A 14,902-nucleotide genomic window follows, 5' to 3' on the forward strand; every position below is an offset into this window, starting at 1 on the left:
CGCCCTCTGTAGATGGAACGGCCATACATACACATTTTTATAAAGAGATCATAGAAAAAGTAATATCCAAATAGTAAACATAATATTCTAGATGAAACGTGTTATTCATTTTCGATGAAATTGTGCTCTACCAAATACATTTCTAACGTTTTTACAAAATAATAAGGCTGCAGGCAACTGAAAATACGTCTAAATTCGCTTGTCGGGGGTCCTACCGCACCATCTTTGTTTGTAACATTTTGTAGGATGAATGGTAAAGAGTAAATTTATTTAACGTTAGAGATTTAAAATCTCACCTACTACCTGTATAAATAAGACATTTAGCTAGATTATTAGAAGTTCGTCTGATGTAGTTGCTTCATGATTTGGTTCTAACGTACTACATTATCATGTTGCTAGTTCGCTAACGTTAGCTCTATAAACCAACTAATGGAAGTAGCAGCTAATGCGTTTTAGCTAGCTGTATACATATAACTACGTTTACTAACATAGTAGCTAACCTAACTAACAGGTGACAGTGTTAGCTCGAAGAAGACTGATGCAAGTAACGTAAATTTGACATCGAATTCTGTGTGTCTTGTTTGTGATATAGCTGCAAAGTGCAATCAAGTACATGAAGGTGACTGATTGAACATTTCTCTGATTGGACAAGGACACTTGCACAACCAGTGGAAAAGCATATGGTTGAATGATGGAGGTTGCCTATGTTTGTGAGTGGGAGAAGAGACCCAAGAGCAACCACTATCCTTCCATCCCACTGGTGTGTGCCTGGTCCTGCAGGAACCTCGTTGCCTTTACCACAGACCTAAAAAATGAGGAAGACGAGAAAGGTACACAAATGTGCTTGGTACTGATCTTGTGACCCTTTTGTTGTGTGTAGCAAGAGCACAGTAGGAATGTGAAATGGAACAAATCACATTGCCAGTATCAGGTTTGATCCCATATATCCAAATATAATTTTGCATATGTAACTCAATGCCTCGTAACTTGATTAGCAGAACATGCACTGCAGTGATCACAGTGATTTTCTTTATTTCAGAAGTCAGTCATATGGTCCACATCATTGACACAGAGCACCCATGGGATGTGTACTCCATTAACTCTGGACATGGCGAGGTCATATCCTGTCTGGAGTGGGACCAATCAGGTGGGTCAACATAGTAACAACACCAAAACCACCCTTAAAGGTGCAACTGCCCTATCAGTCCAAGTAGACTGATGTGGAACTCAATATAATGCCAAGAAGTGTCCCTCGTGTATTGAGTTCAAATGTGTGTGAACGCATGACTACGTTCATTCATAGGTTCCAGGTTGTTGTCTGCTGATGGAGATGGGCAGATCAAGTGCTGGGCGATGGCAGATCACCTGGTGAACAGCTGGGAGAGTTCACTAGGGAGTGCAGAGGACGGAGACCCCATCATAGCTCTGTCCTGGCTGCACAATGGAGTTAAGCTGGCTCTGCATGTGGAGATGGTAATGGACCACCAGCTTGTTCTCATGTTCACACAGTCTACCAGCTCTTCTTAACTGTCTGTGTGGACCTATTGATTTATTACCATGTCAGTATTTTATAGACTAGTTTAAAGCTCTTTTTTTATTTGACATTTTAGTCATCCAGAGCGACTTACAGGAGCAACTAGGGTTAAGTGCCTTGCTCAAGAGCACATCAACAGAATTTTCATATAGTCGGCTCAGGGATTCCAACCAGCAACCTTTCGGTTACTGGCCCAATGCTCTTAATCTCTAGTCTAAGCTACCTCTTGAGATAAGACAATACTGTATATGCCATTATTTGGCAGGGGGTGCTGTACACTGGCTGTTGAGCACTGCACATAACAGCATATAACAATATATACTAGGACATATAACTGTAATTTGGCACTTAGTTTGTTGAAATGTGCCACACCCCACTCTCTCTCTACCTCTCCTCCAATCTTCCTCCCCCAGTCGGGCTCCACCAATTTCGGTGAGAAATTCTCACGGGTCAAGTTCTCACCGTCACTCACGCTGTTTGGGGGAAAGCCCATGGAGGGCTGGCTGGCAGTGACGGTGAGCGGCCTGGTCACCGTGTCCCTGCTGAAGCCCAACGGTCAGCTGCTCACAGCCAGCGAGAGCCTGTGTCGCCTGAGGGGCCGCGTAGCCCTGGCCGACATCGCCTTCACCGGCGGAGGTAACATTGTGGTGGCGGCCACGGATGGCAGCAGCTCATCACCTGTGCAGTTCTACAAAGTAGGTATTAGCTAGCGATGATATTACACAATTATTTTTGTTATTCTTATCATTACTGTCGCCTTGTCTCAGAAAAGTCTGGCAAATAATACTGTTCAAATGCTAATGCTTTTTATTTTCTTGTAAAGAGGGTTTACCATCCGATAATGTGAAGTTTTCCTCCAACATAAGTTATTAAGTAGTGCTAGTATTGCAATAATATTATCACTGACTTGCCGTGAATTTAAATTTCCATTGTCGTCCCAACTCTACATCAAGGTATGCGTGAGCGTGGTCAACGAGAAGTGTCGCATCGACACTGAGCTGCTGCCCTCACTCTTCATGCGCTGCACCACGGACCCGGTCAGGAGGGACAAGTACCCGGCTGTCACACACCTCAAGTTCCTCACCAGGGAGAACTCTGAGCAGGTGAGAGAGACACTGTGTACACGTTGCTTTCCAAGTGTCCTTTATTTTGAATTCTTTCCAGCTTTATCACTTACCAGTATGCCAAATTTGCATTCAAACAGTGTAGTGTTGTGTGTGTGTGTGGACTAAACCGCGATATGAATAATCTTTTAGGTGCTGCTGTGTGCCTCCAGTCAGATGGGCAGCATCGTAGAGTGCTGGTCATTGCGGAAGGAAGGCCTCCCTGTCAATAACATATTCCAACATCGTTCACCAGTAGGTAAGGCAGAGAACGATAAACCAAGGAAGAGCACACTCAACCCAATTATAAGTATTACTGTAGGTCACTTATAGGTGGCATCTCAATATTTTGAATTGTTTCCAATTGTTGTCCACTTTAAAGAACTGAACAGGTGACAGTAAATTCCCTTTTAGGCATCCTCCATTTTGTTTTCAGATCTATGCAGTTAAAGGAAAGGAGACAGTATATTATTCTACAATTGAGATGCCCCCATAAAGACACAACCCTTACTCACCCTTTCCCCTCCATCCCCACAGTGGGCGAGAAACAGCCGACGATCCTGAAATGGCGCATCCTCTCGGCCACCAATGATCTGGACCGCGTGTCGGCCGTGGCTCTGCCAAAGCTGCCAATCTCCATCTCCAACACTGACCTAAAGGTGGCGTCGGACACCAAGTTCTGCCCAGGCCTCGGTATGTGCTGATGCCAAATAACCCGTCATTCCCCTCCGGATCTACTATTGAGCACTCTAGGTGGCAGCATACACCTTTACAGAATGGTGGTTTGCAGCTCTATTAAACCTACCAAAGAAAAGGTGGTTCTATGCTCAAGAAACATTTTAGGGAAGTGGTACCTACATGGATGTGTCCCACACAACATAGTGGTAACATGACACATTGATGCATAATGGCAGAGAAAGTGATGAGTGGAATGTTATACACTTACTGTGTTGCCCCTGTCTGTGCTGTTGGGGTCATTCTCAATGCCTCCCTCTGGAGATCAATAAAGTGAATTCAATTGTGTGTGATTCTGTGTGGTGGTCCCTCCCAGGCCTGGCCCTAGCCTTCCACGACGGCAGTATCCAGATCCTCCACCGGCTGTCCCTTCACACCATGGGCGTGTTCTATGGATCCTCCTCGGGCTCCTCCCAGCGGGCCGGTGATGAGCCGGCCATAAAGCGGCAGCGCCCCGGCGGCCCAACCGTCCACTTCAAGGCCCTGCAGTTCTCCTGGACCTCACTGGCCCTGGCCGGAGTGGACAACCACGGCAAGGTGAGAGTGCAGCAATGCGTTGAGATCCGTTGACTGTGACATGTCTCACAGTACGATATCAGCACCTCATCCCCCTTTTATAAAGATGAGGAGAAGGCTACTTCGGATTTTAGGTTGTAAAGCTTAGATGGCTTAAGTTTTTGAAAAGGGAAAAAATGTATCGTTTTTTACCGTCAATGTCCCTTGAATACACACCCCAGCCATTGGTGTTAAATCTGACAGGAGTTTATGGTCTGCAGGCAATAATGTATGAAACAAATACAATAAATGTATCCTCTCTTACAACAACAAGCTATCCATGTCCTTATTCATGACTTTTGTGTCCATCCCCGACCATCCCTCAGATATGAACAATATTTGTATCCATATTTTTCACATCTCTCTTTTGGCTCTTCTTCCCTCCTCAGCTGCACATGATTCGCGTATCTCCATCCATGGGCCAGATGCTGGACATGAACACACTTCTGCGCCACCTGCTGTTCCTGCTGGAGTACTGCATGGTGACAGGCTACGACTGGTGGGACGTGCTGCTCCACGTGCAGCCTGGCATGGTCCATAACCTGGTGGAGAAGCTGCATGAGGAGTACATGAGACAGAACCAAGCCCTGCAGCAGGTAGGTGGACTGTGATGAGCCAGAACCAAGCTCTGCAGCAGGTAGGTGGACTGTGATGAGCCAGAACCAAGCTCTGCAACAGGTAGGTGGACCATGATGAGCCAGAACCAAGCTCTGCAGCAGGTAGGTGGACCGTGATGAGCCAGAACCAAGCTCTGCAGCAGGTAGGTGGACCATGATGAGCCAGAACCAAGCTCTGCAGCAGGTAGGTGGGCCATTATGAGCAAGAACCAAGCTTTCAGTCAGACAGACTGAAATCTGTTGAAAACAAATTTGTGACAATAGATGGAAGTGTTTTTGTTTGTTTGTTTTTCTAATATCCAGTATCTGTGTGTGGAAGGTGCTCTCGACACGTATTGTGGCGGTTAAGGCCTCCCTCTGTAAGCTGTCATCGGCCACAGCTGCTCGAGCCTGCGACTTCCACGCCAAGCTCCTCCTCATCGCCATAAGCTCCACCCTCAAGTCCTTGCTGAGACCCCACGTCCTCAACACTCCAGACAAGAGCCCCGGGGACAGGCTGGCAGAGATATGTTCCAAAAACACTGACACTGGTAGGAGGACTAGCATCACTACCATTTATACCTGTATAATCAATGAATAGACGGATCCCACTTCTGACACCAATTTCACTTAACGTGAGGCTGGAAAAATGTATTCTTGTCCGTTTTAACTGAATGGGACTTTTGTTATTGTTGAACAGACTGTAGGCTAAGGCTGCGTTGTTTGCCGTCCTATTAGCTTGCTAGTATCTACAGTGTGTGTTGTTTTTATTTTAAGACTTCAGTGATTCTGGTGAAGATTGACCTTCCACCCCCTCCGTAGATATCGATAAGGTGATGATCAACCTGAAGACGGAGGAATTTGTGCTGGACGGCCCCCCACTCCAGTCTCTGCAGCAGCTCATCCAATGGGTGGGAGACTTTGTGCTGTACCTGATGGCCAACCTACCCAATCAGGTGTTTTTTTATTTTTATCAATCGAGCTACCAATGTAGGCCTTTTCACAGAGCTACCAATGTAGGCCTTTCACAACGTGCTGAAAAAGGGTGCAGTGTTACTCCAGAAATACTTTAATAAGATATGATATTGAAACAATGTAGTGTTCAATCAAATGTAGAGCTGGTGCTAGTAAATTGTTCTTCTGTCTGTAGAGCCGGTGCTAGAATAGAGTGTTAGTCTGTCTATGTCCTTCTGTCTGTTTCTGTCCTTCTGTATATAGAGTGTTACTCTCTCTGTCTGTCTTTCTGTGCTGTCTACCTCTTGTTTTAACCCTTGTCCTGTCTCAGGGCTCCGTCGTGCGTCCCGGCTTTGGGTTCCTGCGCGACGGTTGGTCCCTGGGTATGCTGCGGGAGATGATGGTGATGATCCGCATCTGGGGCCTGCTGAAGCCTGGCTGCTTGCCCATCTACACCGCCACCTCGGACAACCAGGACAGCATGTCGCTGCTCTTCCGCCTGCTCACCAAGCTCTGGCTCTGCTGTAAGGATGAGGAGAACATGTGTATCTGTGGACTATATATTATGTGGATGTAGCTATGTGGGGTTAAATGTGCCAGAGATACCTTAAGTTATAACAGTGTCATCGGTCTGTGTCTGTCTGTATATCAGTCTACTCTGTCCATTCTTCTGTCAATGTGTCTATGCATCTGTTTAGACCTTACATCAATCTGTCTCTGTGTCTGTATGTGTACCTGGCCTTCACCCATGTATCCCCCTCCCAGCTCGGGACGAGGGCCACCCCCAGGAGCCAGATGAACCGCTGATAGACGAGTGCTGCCTGCTGCCCAGCCAGCTGCTGGTGCCCAGCATGGACTGGCTGCCCGTCAACGACGGCATCATCTGCAAGCTGCAGGGCAAGCACCCGCTGCGGCTTCAGTTTGGCAAGCCCTACAGCCTGCCGGGTCTCAACTCCACAGCCCAGGTGGAGGTCTTCTCCAGGTAAGAGTGAGGGCTAGATGGTATTCAGGGGAAAGGGTGTCTCTGCCACCGGGTAGGCTCTTTAGGGTTGGAAGTAGGTGTAGTGCTCTTGGCATTTGGCCCACTCTTGGCATTTGGCACACATGGCACTCAGTTGTCCTTTTGACATCTGTTTGTAGTAAATGTGCCTCACCTTAATATTGCTAATATTTCAGTCAAAGCTCAGGTGAAGCCTTCCTGACAGATGCCATTGTTCAATATATTCATTGTGCGGTATCTAGGAGCCCGGGGGTCCAGAGGATGGATCATCTACGTTGTCTCTACATGGGAGTCTGCCCCACAGAGGACAGCAAAGCCTGTACCAGGTCAGACACCACACCACTTCCTCTATGACGCATTCCCCAACACTTCCTGCTTTTCCTTCATTTTTATATTCTACCGCTTTACGTTTTCATTATTTTTAAGAACCTTTTTTTTTGTCCAAGTTTTTCTTTTCCTGGTCTTGCTTTTTCAGTCTGACCATGTCTGTGTTGACATTCACTCTCTCTCTGCCTACCTTTCTTTTGGTGTCTTTCCACCTTTTTATTTCGCTCTCTTTTTCTCTCCCTCCCCCATCTCAGGTGTGGCTGTGTGACTATGCTCCGCTCGCCTAACAAGACCAACGCCATGAAGCAGTGGGAGCAGCGCTGGATCAAGAACTGCCTTTGCGGAGGCCTCTGGAGAAGGATCCCATCCACACTGTCCTGAGATCTGTCCAGAGACCACTATCACCGCAAACCCTGACCTCAGATCAGCGTTTGGACACTAGCCTGCATGACACTGCTGCCTCTTAGCAGATCTCTTTGGGGGACAGATGAAGTACTGGATATCCATACGGTTGTATTTCAAAGATCGCTGTTTGGAGAGGCGGTGATCATTCTGTCATTGTGGTTAAATGTGCCAGAGATACCTGTAAATAGGAACCATGTGCTTTTTATGTCTCTTTTTATATTCAAACCTGTGTCAAGAAAATAAACCTTATTTGGTGACCTTATGGTTGAGAGGTGTGGCTTTTCTCTTCAAATCCTATTTGAGATCTGGATGCGTTTGCTCATATTTTCATGTAAATATTGCATTCATGTCAATGGGAGATGATAATTAGGATTGGCCCTTGGTGGATGATTGTGTGTTTCGATGTAGTTAGAATGTGGCGACTCTAGAAGTCTATTGTGCATAGAGCCTAACCTGGCTTTAGTCTTGTCATGTGCACCAGGGATTAGACGAAGGAACTAGTAATAATAAGGATTCATTTAAAATGGGTTTTGTATCAAAATGCTGGATTTACGTCACACTCCGCGAAGAGATTCCATTTAATAAAAAAGCACTAGAGATGTTCCAAACGCAAATTATTTTTGTCATCAAAAAGGAGGACCAAGGCACTCTTCATATAGTTAATTAAAATGCCTTTATTTATACGACACGTTCAGTGGAAACAAAGTTTTAAAACTTTCGTCTTTCGTCAGGGAGCACAAAGATATGATAATACAATGTCCTCCTTTGAACAGCTTTTTCCAATCAACCCTGATTTGAAGAGGGAGTGGTTACATAATTCATTGGACAACACCTAGTAAGCAATACTATTCACGTTAAAAAGTGAAATATGGGTGATGTTTTATAAAAAATGCATCTCAAGGCCAGAAGCATCAGAACCCTTAGAAAGGTAGTTGTAACCTTGGATATGACTGGGCAAAGTGTTAAGATTAGGAGAGCCATCTATTTTATAATACACTAGAACACAGCAAGAATGTCTGATTGTGAATGGGTCTTGTCTAAAGGACTGTCCTTTGCCCCCACATACTCAACTAATTAATTCATTACAAAGATTGACCTATTTAGTTTCTACAGCAATCTACATCTGAAGGCCTGGTACAAGCAAAACATCTCCAACTACAGACACCAGTGTTTCAGGTCAGGCAGTTTGTGTCCTCAAAAACAACTTCCACCGTTTGTCGCATTGTCCAGAATGCCACACTAAATACATTTACAAAGAAGGTGAATTGGGATGTGGAGAATCTGTTTAAGGGTCAAATGGACTCCAACCAAACACGGCGTAACCTTTCTAAGACAGAGAGGCATACATTTGAATCATTGTCCAAAAATGGGCGGATTGTGGTTTAAGCAGACCAAGGTGGCGCTACAGTAGTGTGGAGTAAAGACAAATATGTGACAGAAGCCTACCGTCAATTAGACAATTGATGAACTCTACCAATCTCTTACCTTCAACCCTACAGAGGACCTAAAAACTGAATTGAAAGGGATCCTCACAGAAGCTAAAGAGAATAACTACATTTCAGACAATGAGTTCAAATTTATTTTCAATGGCAGTCTGCTTACGGCTTCTTTTTATCTTCTTCCAGAAGTCCACAAGAATCCTGAAAACCCCCAGGTAGACCAGTCACTAGTAAGGAAAGTCTGACAGAACCCATCTCCAAGTACATTGATTACTTTATTAGGCTGGGAGTGACAGCAGAAAAGGCTTGTCTTCAAGATACCACAGATGTGTTGAACGAAATTAAGGAATTGAACAAAATAATTCCTTTTTCGTCACCATGGATGTGGAGTCTATACACCACCATTGAACATGAACAAGGATTGGCAGCTATGCACCATTTCTTGAGTACCCGGCCTGAGACTGAGATACCTCCCACATAATTCATTGTATCATTGACTGAATTGTCTCACTGACCGTATTTTTAAACAAGTCAAAGGATGTGTCATGGGAGCTTGCTACAGCCCTTCCTACGCTGGTTTGTACTTGGGTAAATAGGAAAGTTACTTTATTTTGGATCCTTCTAAAAACCAGTTATTTAACTGGATTATAGGGTGGGGATGCTATATTGATGATGTTTGCCTGTTCTGGTCTGGCTCAGAAGATGAACTTAATTCCTTCCACTAACACCTTATCAGCATTAACCCTAACATCAAACGAACTATGGAGTACAATTAGGATAACATTCATTTTTTGGACCTTGACATCAGTAAAAATGACAGGTTGTTTGCACACAATCTTTCGGAAGCCTACAGATGGGAATACCATTCTGAGGGCAGACAGCTTCCACCCCAAAAGGCTAAAAGAGAACATTCCATATGGCCAATTCCAAAGAGTCTGCAGAATTTGATCAGGAAACAGATTACAGTGTAAAAATCTACTGAATTTGAGAATTTCTTCTTGAATCGAGGCTATAGTGCTCAGGTCCTGAAAGATGCAGGCATAAGGGCCGGATGACTTGACAGAGAGAACTTTTTGCGAAGGGGAATGCATGATGCACCAAAGAGAGTGTACTTTGTTACAAAATACAGCACTGAAGCAGAGAACATTAAAATAATAATTAAAAAGAATCCAAAGTGATACTCTACTACACAAAGTCTTCCCAGAGCCACCAATCATAAGCTTTAAGAGATGTCCTACCCTAAATGATAGATTAGTCCACAGCTATCTTCCTGGTAACTCTCAAGAAACTTGGCTAGATCACAAACCCAGGGGCTTTTTTAAATGCAACCAGTGTAACCATAGCAGAAATATTGCACAGAAAAAGTCAAGCGTTTAAAACCACTCACGTCATCTACAGATTGGAATGTTCACAGTGCAAGGTACATTGGACGGACAAAGAGACGCCTTCAAGACCGCTTAGCAGAACACAAGTATGCCATACGGGTAGGCAATGAAGACTACCCCATGGCAAGGCACTACATGTCCTTACACCATGGCAACCCTGCAAGCTATGGGTATTGATCATGTTTCGGCCTCTATTAGAAAAGGGGACTGTCTTAGACAGCTAAACTAAAGAGAAAGTTTTGGGATTTACAAACTACAGGCCACCAAGTACCCTGGTTAAAATGGTAGATATGGATTTCTCACCTTTCCTGTAGGGTGGTGAGAGGTCCCTTTGCTGTCATCTAATGGACATTTTGCTCTATTGCCCTCAGCTAGGTTTAGACTGTTGCGGTCCATATTTGCTGTGTTCTACTATAAAATAGATGGCTCTCCTATTCTTAAACACTTTGCCCAGTCATATCCAAGGTTAGAACTACCTTTCTAGGGGTTCTGATGCTTCTAGCCTTGAGATGCATGTTTTATAACATATCTACAGTAATTCATTTCTTATTGTGTATAGTATTGCTTAATAGGTGTTGTCCAATGAATTATGTAACCACTCCCTCTTCAAATTAGGGTTGATTGGAAAAAGCTGTTTAAAAGAGGACATCATATATTTGTGCTCCCTGACGAAAGCCATGCAGCCAAAACGCGTCAGAGTTTTAAAACTTTGTTTCCATTGAACGTGTCGTATAAATAAAGGCATTTTAATTAACTATATGAAAAGTGCCTTGGTCCTTTTTGATGACCAATTTCCCAAAGAGCACCTTCTGTCTACCAAAATCTACTATTGTGTACGTGAGCACTTTATTTGAAGTCATATCTCAGTTCCTGAAATAGCTGGAGTGAAACTGACTGTCTAGTCTGGATGACCTTGAACCAAAGTCTACTCAAATCAAATCAAAGTTTATTTGTCACGTGCGCTGAATACAACAGGTGTAGACCTTACAGTGAAATGCTTACTTACAGGCTCTAACCAATAGTGCAAAAAGGTATTAGGTGAACAATAGGTAGGTAAAGAAATAAAACAACAGTAAAAAGACAGGCTATATACAATAGCGAGGCTATAAAAGTAGCGAGGCTACATACAGACACCGGTTAGTCAGGCTGATTGAGGTAGTATGTACATGTAGATATGGTTAAAGTGACTATGCATATATGATGAACAGAGAGTAGCAGTAGCGTAAAAAGAGGGGGTTTTGGGTGGGTGGGACACAATGCAGATAGCACGGTTAGCCAATGTGCGGGAGCACTGGTTGGTCGGCCAAATTGAGGTAGTATGTACATGAATGTATAGTTAAAGTGCCTATGCATATATGATAAACAGAGAGTAGCAGCAGCATAAAAAGAGGGGTTGGGGTGGCGGGGGACACAATGCAAATAGTCCGGGTAGCCATTTGATTACCTGTTCAGGAGTCTTATGGCTTGGGGGTAAAAACTGTTGAGAGGCCTTTTTTCTCCTAGACTTGGCACTCCGGTACCGCTTGCCATGCGGTAGTAGAGAGAACAGTCTATGACTGGGGTGGCTGGGGTCTTTGACAATTTTTTGGGCCTTCCTCTGACACCGCCTGGTTTAGAGGTCCTGGATGGCAGGCAGCTTAGCCCCAGTGATGTACTGGGCCGTACGCACTACCCTCTGTAGTGCCTTGCGGTCAGAGGCCGAGCAGTTGCCGTACCAGGCAGTGATGCAACCAGTCAGGATGCTCTCGATGTTGCAGCTGTAGAACCTTTTGAGGATCTCAGGACCCACGCCAAATCTTTTTAGTTACCTGAGGGGGAATAGGCTTTGTTGTGCCTTCTTCACGACTGTCTTGGTGTGTTTGGACCAATCTAGTTTGTTGTTGATGTGGACACAAAGGAACTTGACGCTCTCAACCTGCTCCACCACAACCCCGTCAATGAGAATGGGGGCGTGCTTGGTCCTCCTTTTCCTGTAGTCCACAATAATCTCCTTAGTCGTGGTTACGTTGAGGGACAGGTTGTTATTCTGGCACCACCCAGCCAGGTCTCTGACGTCCTCCCTATAGGCTGTCTCGTTGTTGTCGGTGATCAGGCCTACCACTGTTGTGTCGTCTGCAAACTTAATGATGGTGTTGGAGTCGTGGGTGAACAGGGAGTACAGGAGAGGACTGAGCACGCACCTCTTGGGAGCTTCAGTGTTGAGGATCAGCATGGCAGATGTGTTGCTACCTAACCTCACCACCTGGGGGCAGCCCGTCAAGAAGTCCAGGATCCAGTTGCAGAGGGAGGTGTTTAGTCCCAGGATCCTTAGCTTAGTGATGAGCTTTGAGGGTACTATGGTGTTGAACGCTGAGTTGTAGTCAATGAATAGCATTCCCACGTAAGTGTTCCTTTTGTCCAGGTGGGAAAGTGCAGTGTGGAGTGCAATAGAGGTTGCATCATCTGTGGATCTGTTTGGGCGGTATGCAAATTGGAGTGGGTCTAGGGTTTCTGGGATAATGGTGTTGATGTGAGCCATTACAACCTTTCAAAGCATTTCATGGCTACAGACGTGAGTGCTACGCGTCTGTAGTCATTTAGGCAGGTTGCCTTTGTGTTCTTGGGCACAGGGACTATGGTGGTCTGCTTGAAACATGTTGGTATTACAGACTTAATCAGGGACATGTTGAAAATGTCAGTGAAGACACCTGCCAGTTGGTCAGCACATGCCCAGAGCACACGTCCTGGTAATCCGTCTGGCCCCGCAGCCTTGTGTATGTTGACCTGTTTAAAGGTCTTACTCACGTCGGCTACGGAGAGCGTGATCACGCAGTTGCCTGGAACAGCTGATGCTCTCATGCACGCCTCAGCGTTGCTTGCCTCGAAGCGAGCATAGAAGTGATTTAGCTCGTCTGGTAAGCTCGTGTCACTGGGCAGCTCTCGGCTGTGCTTCCCTTTGTAGTCTGTAATAGTTTGCAAGCCCTGCCACATAAGATGAGCGTCGGAGCCGGTGTAGTATGATTCAATCTTAGCCCTGTATTGACGCTTTGCCTGTTTGATGGTTCGTCGCAGGGCATAGCAGGATTTCTTGTAAGCTTCCGGGTTAGAGTCCCGCACCTTGAAAGCGGCAGCTCTACCCTTTAGCTCAGTGCGAATATTGCCTGTAATCCATGGCTTCTGGTTGGGGTATGTACATACAGTCACTGTGGGGGGGACGTCCTCAATGCACTTATTGATAAAGCCAGTGACTGATGTGGTGTACTCCTCAATGCCATCGGAGGAATCACGGAACATATTCCAGTCTGTGCTAGCAAAACAGTTCTGTAGCTTAGCATCTGCTTCATCTGACCACTTTTTTTATTGACCGAGTCACTGGTGCTTCCTGCTTTAGTTTTTGCTTGTAAGCAGGAATCAGGAGGATAGAGTTGTGGTCGGATTTACCAAATGGAGGGTGAGGGAGGGCTTTGTACGCGTCTCTATGTGTGGAGTACAGGTGATCTAGAATTGTTTTCCCTCTCGTTGCACATTTAACATGTTGATGGTAATTTGGTAGAACTGATTTAAGTTTCCCTGCATTAAAGTCTCCGGCCATTAGGAGCGCCGCCTCTGGGTGAGTGGTTTACTGTTTGCTTATTTCCTTATACAGCTGACTGAGTGCGGTCTTAGTGCCAGCATCTGTTTGTGGTGGTAAATAAACAGCCACGAAAAGTATAGCTGAAAACTCTCTAGGCAAGTAGTGTGGCCAGCAATTTATCACAATATACTCTACTTCAGGCGAGCAAAATCTAGAGACTTCCTTAGATTTCGTGCACCAGATGTTGTTTACAAATATGCAGAGACCGCCCGCCCTCGTCTTACTGGAGGCCTGGTTTGTGGCGCTGGCACCGGAGGACTGGTGCGAGGGGCTGCCACAGGAGAGCTGGTGCGTGGGGCTGCCACAGGAGAGCTAGTACGTGGGGCTGCCACAGGAGGTGCAGGACTAGGGAGGCGCACAGGAGGCCTGGTGCGTGGGACTGGCACTGTCATTACCAGACGGTTAGCACGCACCTCAGGACGAGTATTGAGAGCTGACTCAGGTAACATCAAATCCCGTACACGCTCCGTCGGGCGGATGTCGTGCCTCATGCACCAACACAGCAACTCCCTCATTTCACTCTCCTCCAATTTCCCCATTAATTCCTTCACAGTCTCTGTTTCACTCCCGTTGCTCACCTCCAATTCCACCCCGACTGGCTCTGGTTCCATCTTCGGCTCCTCACGGTAAGCACGGGAAGTTGGCGCAGGTCTCCTACCTGAACTCGCCACACTCCCCGTGTACCTCCACCCAATACATTTTTGGGGCTGCCTCTCAGGCTTCCAGCCGCGCTGCCGAGCTAGCTCCTCATAATGCCGCCTCTCGGCTTTCGCTGCCTCCAGCTCTGCCTTGGGGCGGCGATATTCACCCGGCTGTTCCCATGGTCCCTTGCCCTCTAATATTTCCTCCCAAGTCCATTGCTCCACAAAGCGCTGTTCCTTCCTTTCACGCTGCTTGGTCCGGTTGTGGTGGGTTATTCTGTCACGTTCGTCGTTTGGATGAAGAGAGAAGGACCAAGGCGCAGCGTGATACGAATACATTCTTCTATTTATTTAACAAAACGAAGAACACTTAAACAAACTATGCAAAACAACAATGAACGTGAAGCTATATATTAAACAAGTGCTTACACAGGCAACTTACATATAGACAATAACCCACGAAATCCCTAAAGAATATGGCTGCCTAAATATGGTTCCCAATCAGAGACAATGATAAACAGCTGCCTCTAATTGAGAACCAATCTAGACAACCATAGGCATACAAACACCTAGACTAGAAAACACTCCATAAACATACAAAACCCCTAGACAAGA

The 14,902-nt window shown here is 45.7% G+C and overlaps 1 protein-coding gene across 3 annotated transcripts; it reads left to right on the plus strand.

The window, feature by feature from the left end:
• The first annotated feature begins 148 nt into the window (after window positions 1–148).
• LOC129867522 (mediator of RNA polymerase II transcription subunit 16-like) lies at window positions 149–7,471 on the plus strand. 3 transcript variants are annotated; one of them, XM_055940973.1, is made up of 16 exons: window positions 149–253; window positions 593–830; window positions 1,040–1,147; window positions 1,304–1,473; window positions 1,948–2,229; window positions 2,488–2,637; window positions 2,791–2,896; window positions 3,175–3,330; window positions 3,689–3,909; window positions 4,317–4,523; window positions 4,864–5,074; window positions 5,346–5,479; window positions 5,809–6,001; window positions 6,243–6,459; window positions 6,720–6,803; window positions 7,059–7,471. In XM_055940973.1, exons 2-16 carry the CDS (start codon window positions 689–691, stop codon window positions 7,183–7,185), a joined length of 2,508 nt encoding a protein of 835 aa, XP_055796948.1. In that variant the 5' UTR covers window positions 149–253; window positions 593–688; the 3' UTR covers window positions 7,186–7,471. The 3 variants fall into 3 exon arrangements, with proteins under 3 accessions (XP_055796948.1, XP_055796949.1, XP_055796950.1); XM_055940974.1 differs by having other exon boundaries at window positions 153–253; window positions 653–830; XM_055940975.1 differs by lacking the exon at window positions 149–253 and having other exon boundaries at window positions 260–830; window positions 1,043–1,147.
• Window positions 7,472–14,902: the final 7,431 nt, after the last annotated feature.

The sequence above is a fragment of the Salvelinus fontinalis genome, chromosome 12 (assembly GCF_029448725.1).
Source record: "Salvelinus fontinalis isolate EN_2023a chromosome 12, ASM2944872v1, whole genome shotgun sequence".
NCBI classification, from domain to species: domain Eukaryota; kingdom Metazoa; phylum Chordata; class Actinopteri; order Salmoniformes; family Salmonidae; genus Salvelinus; species Salvelinus fontinalis.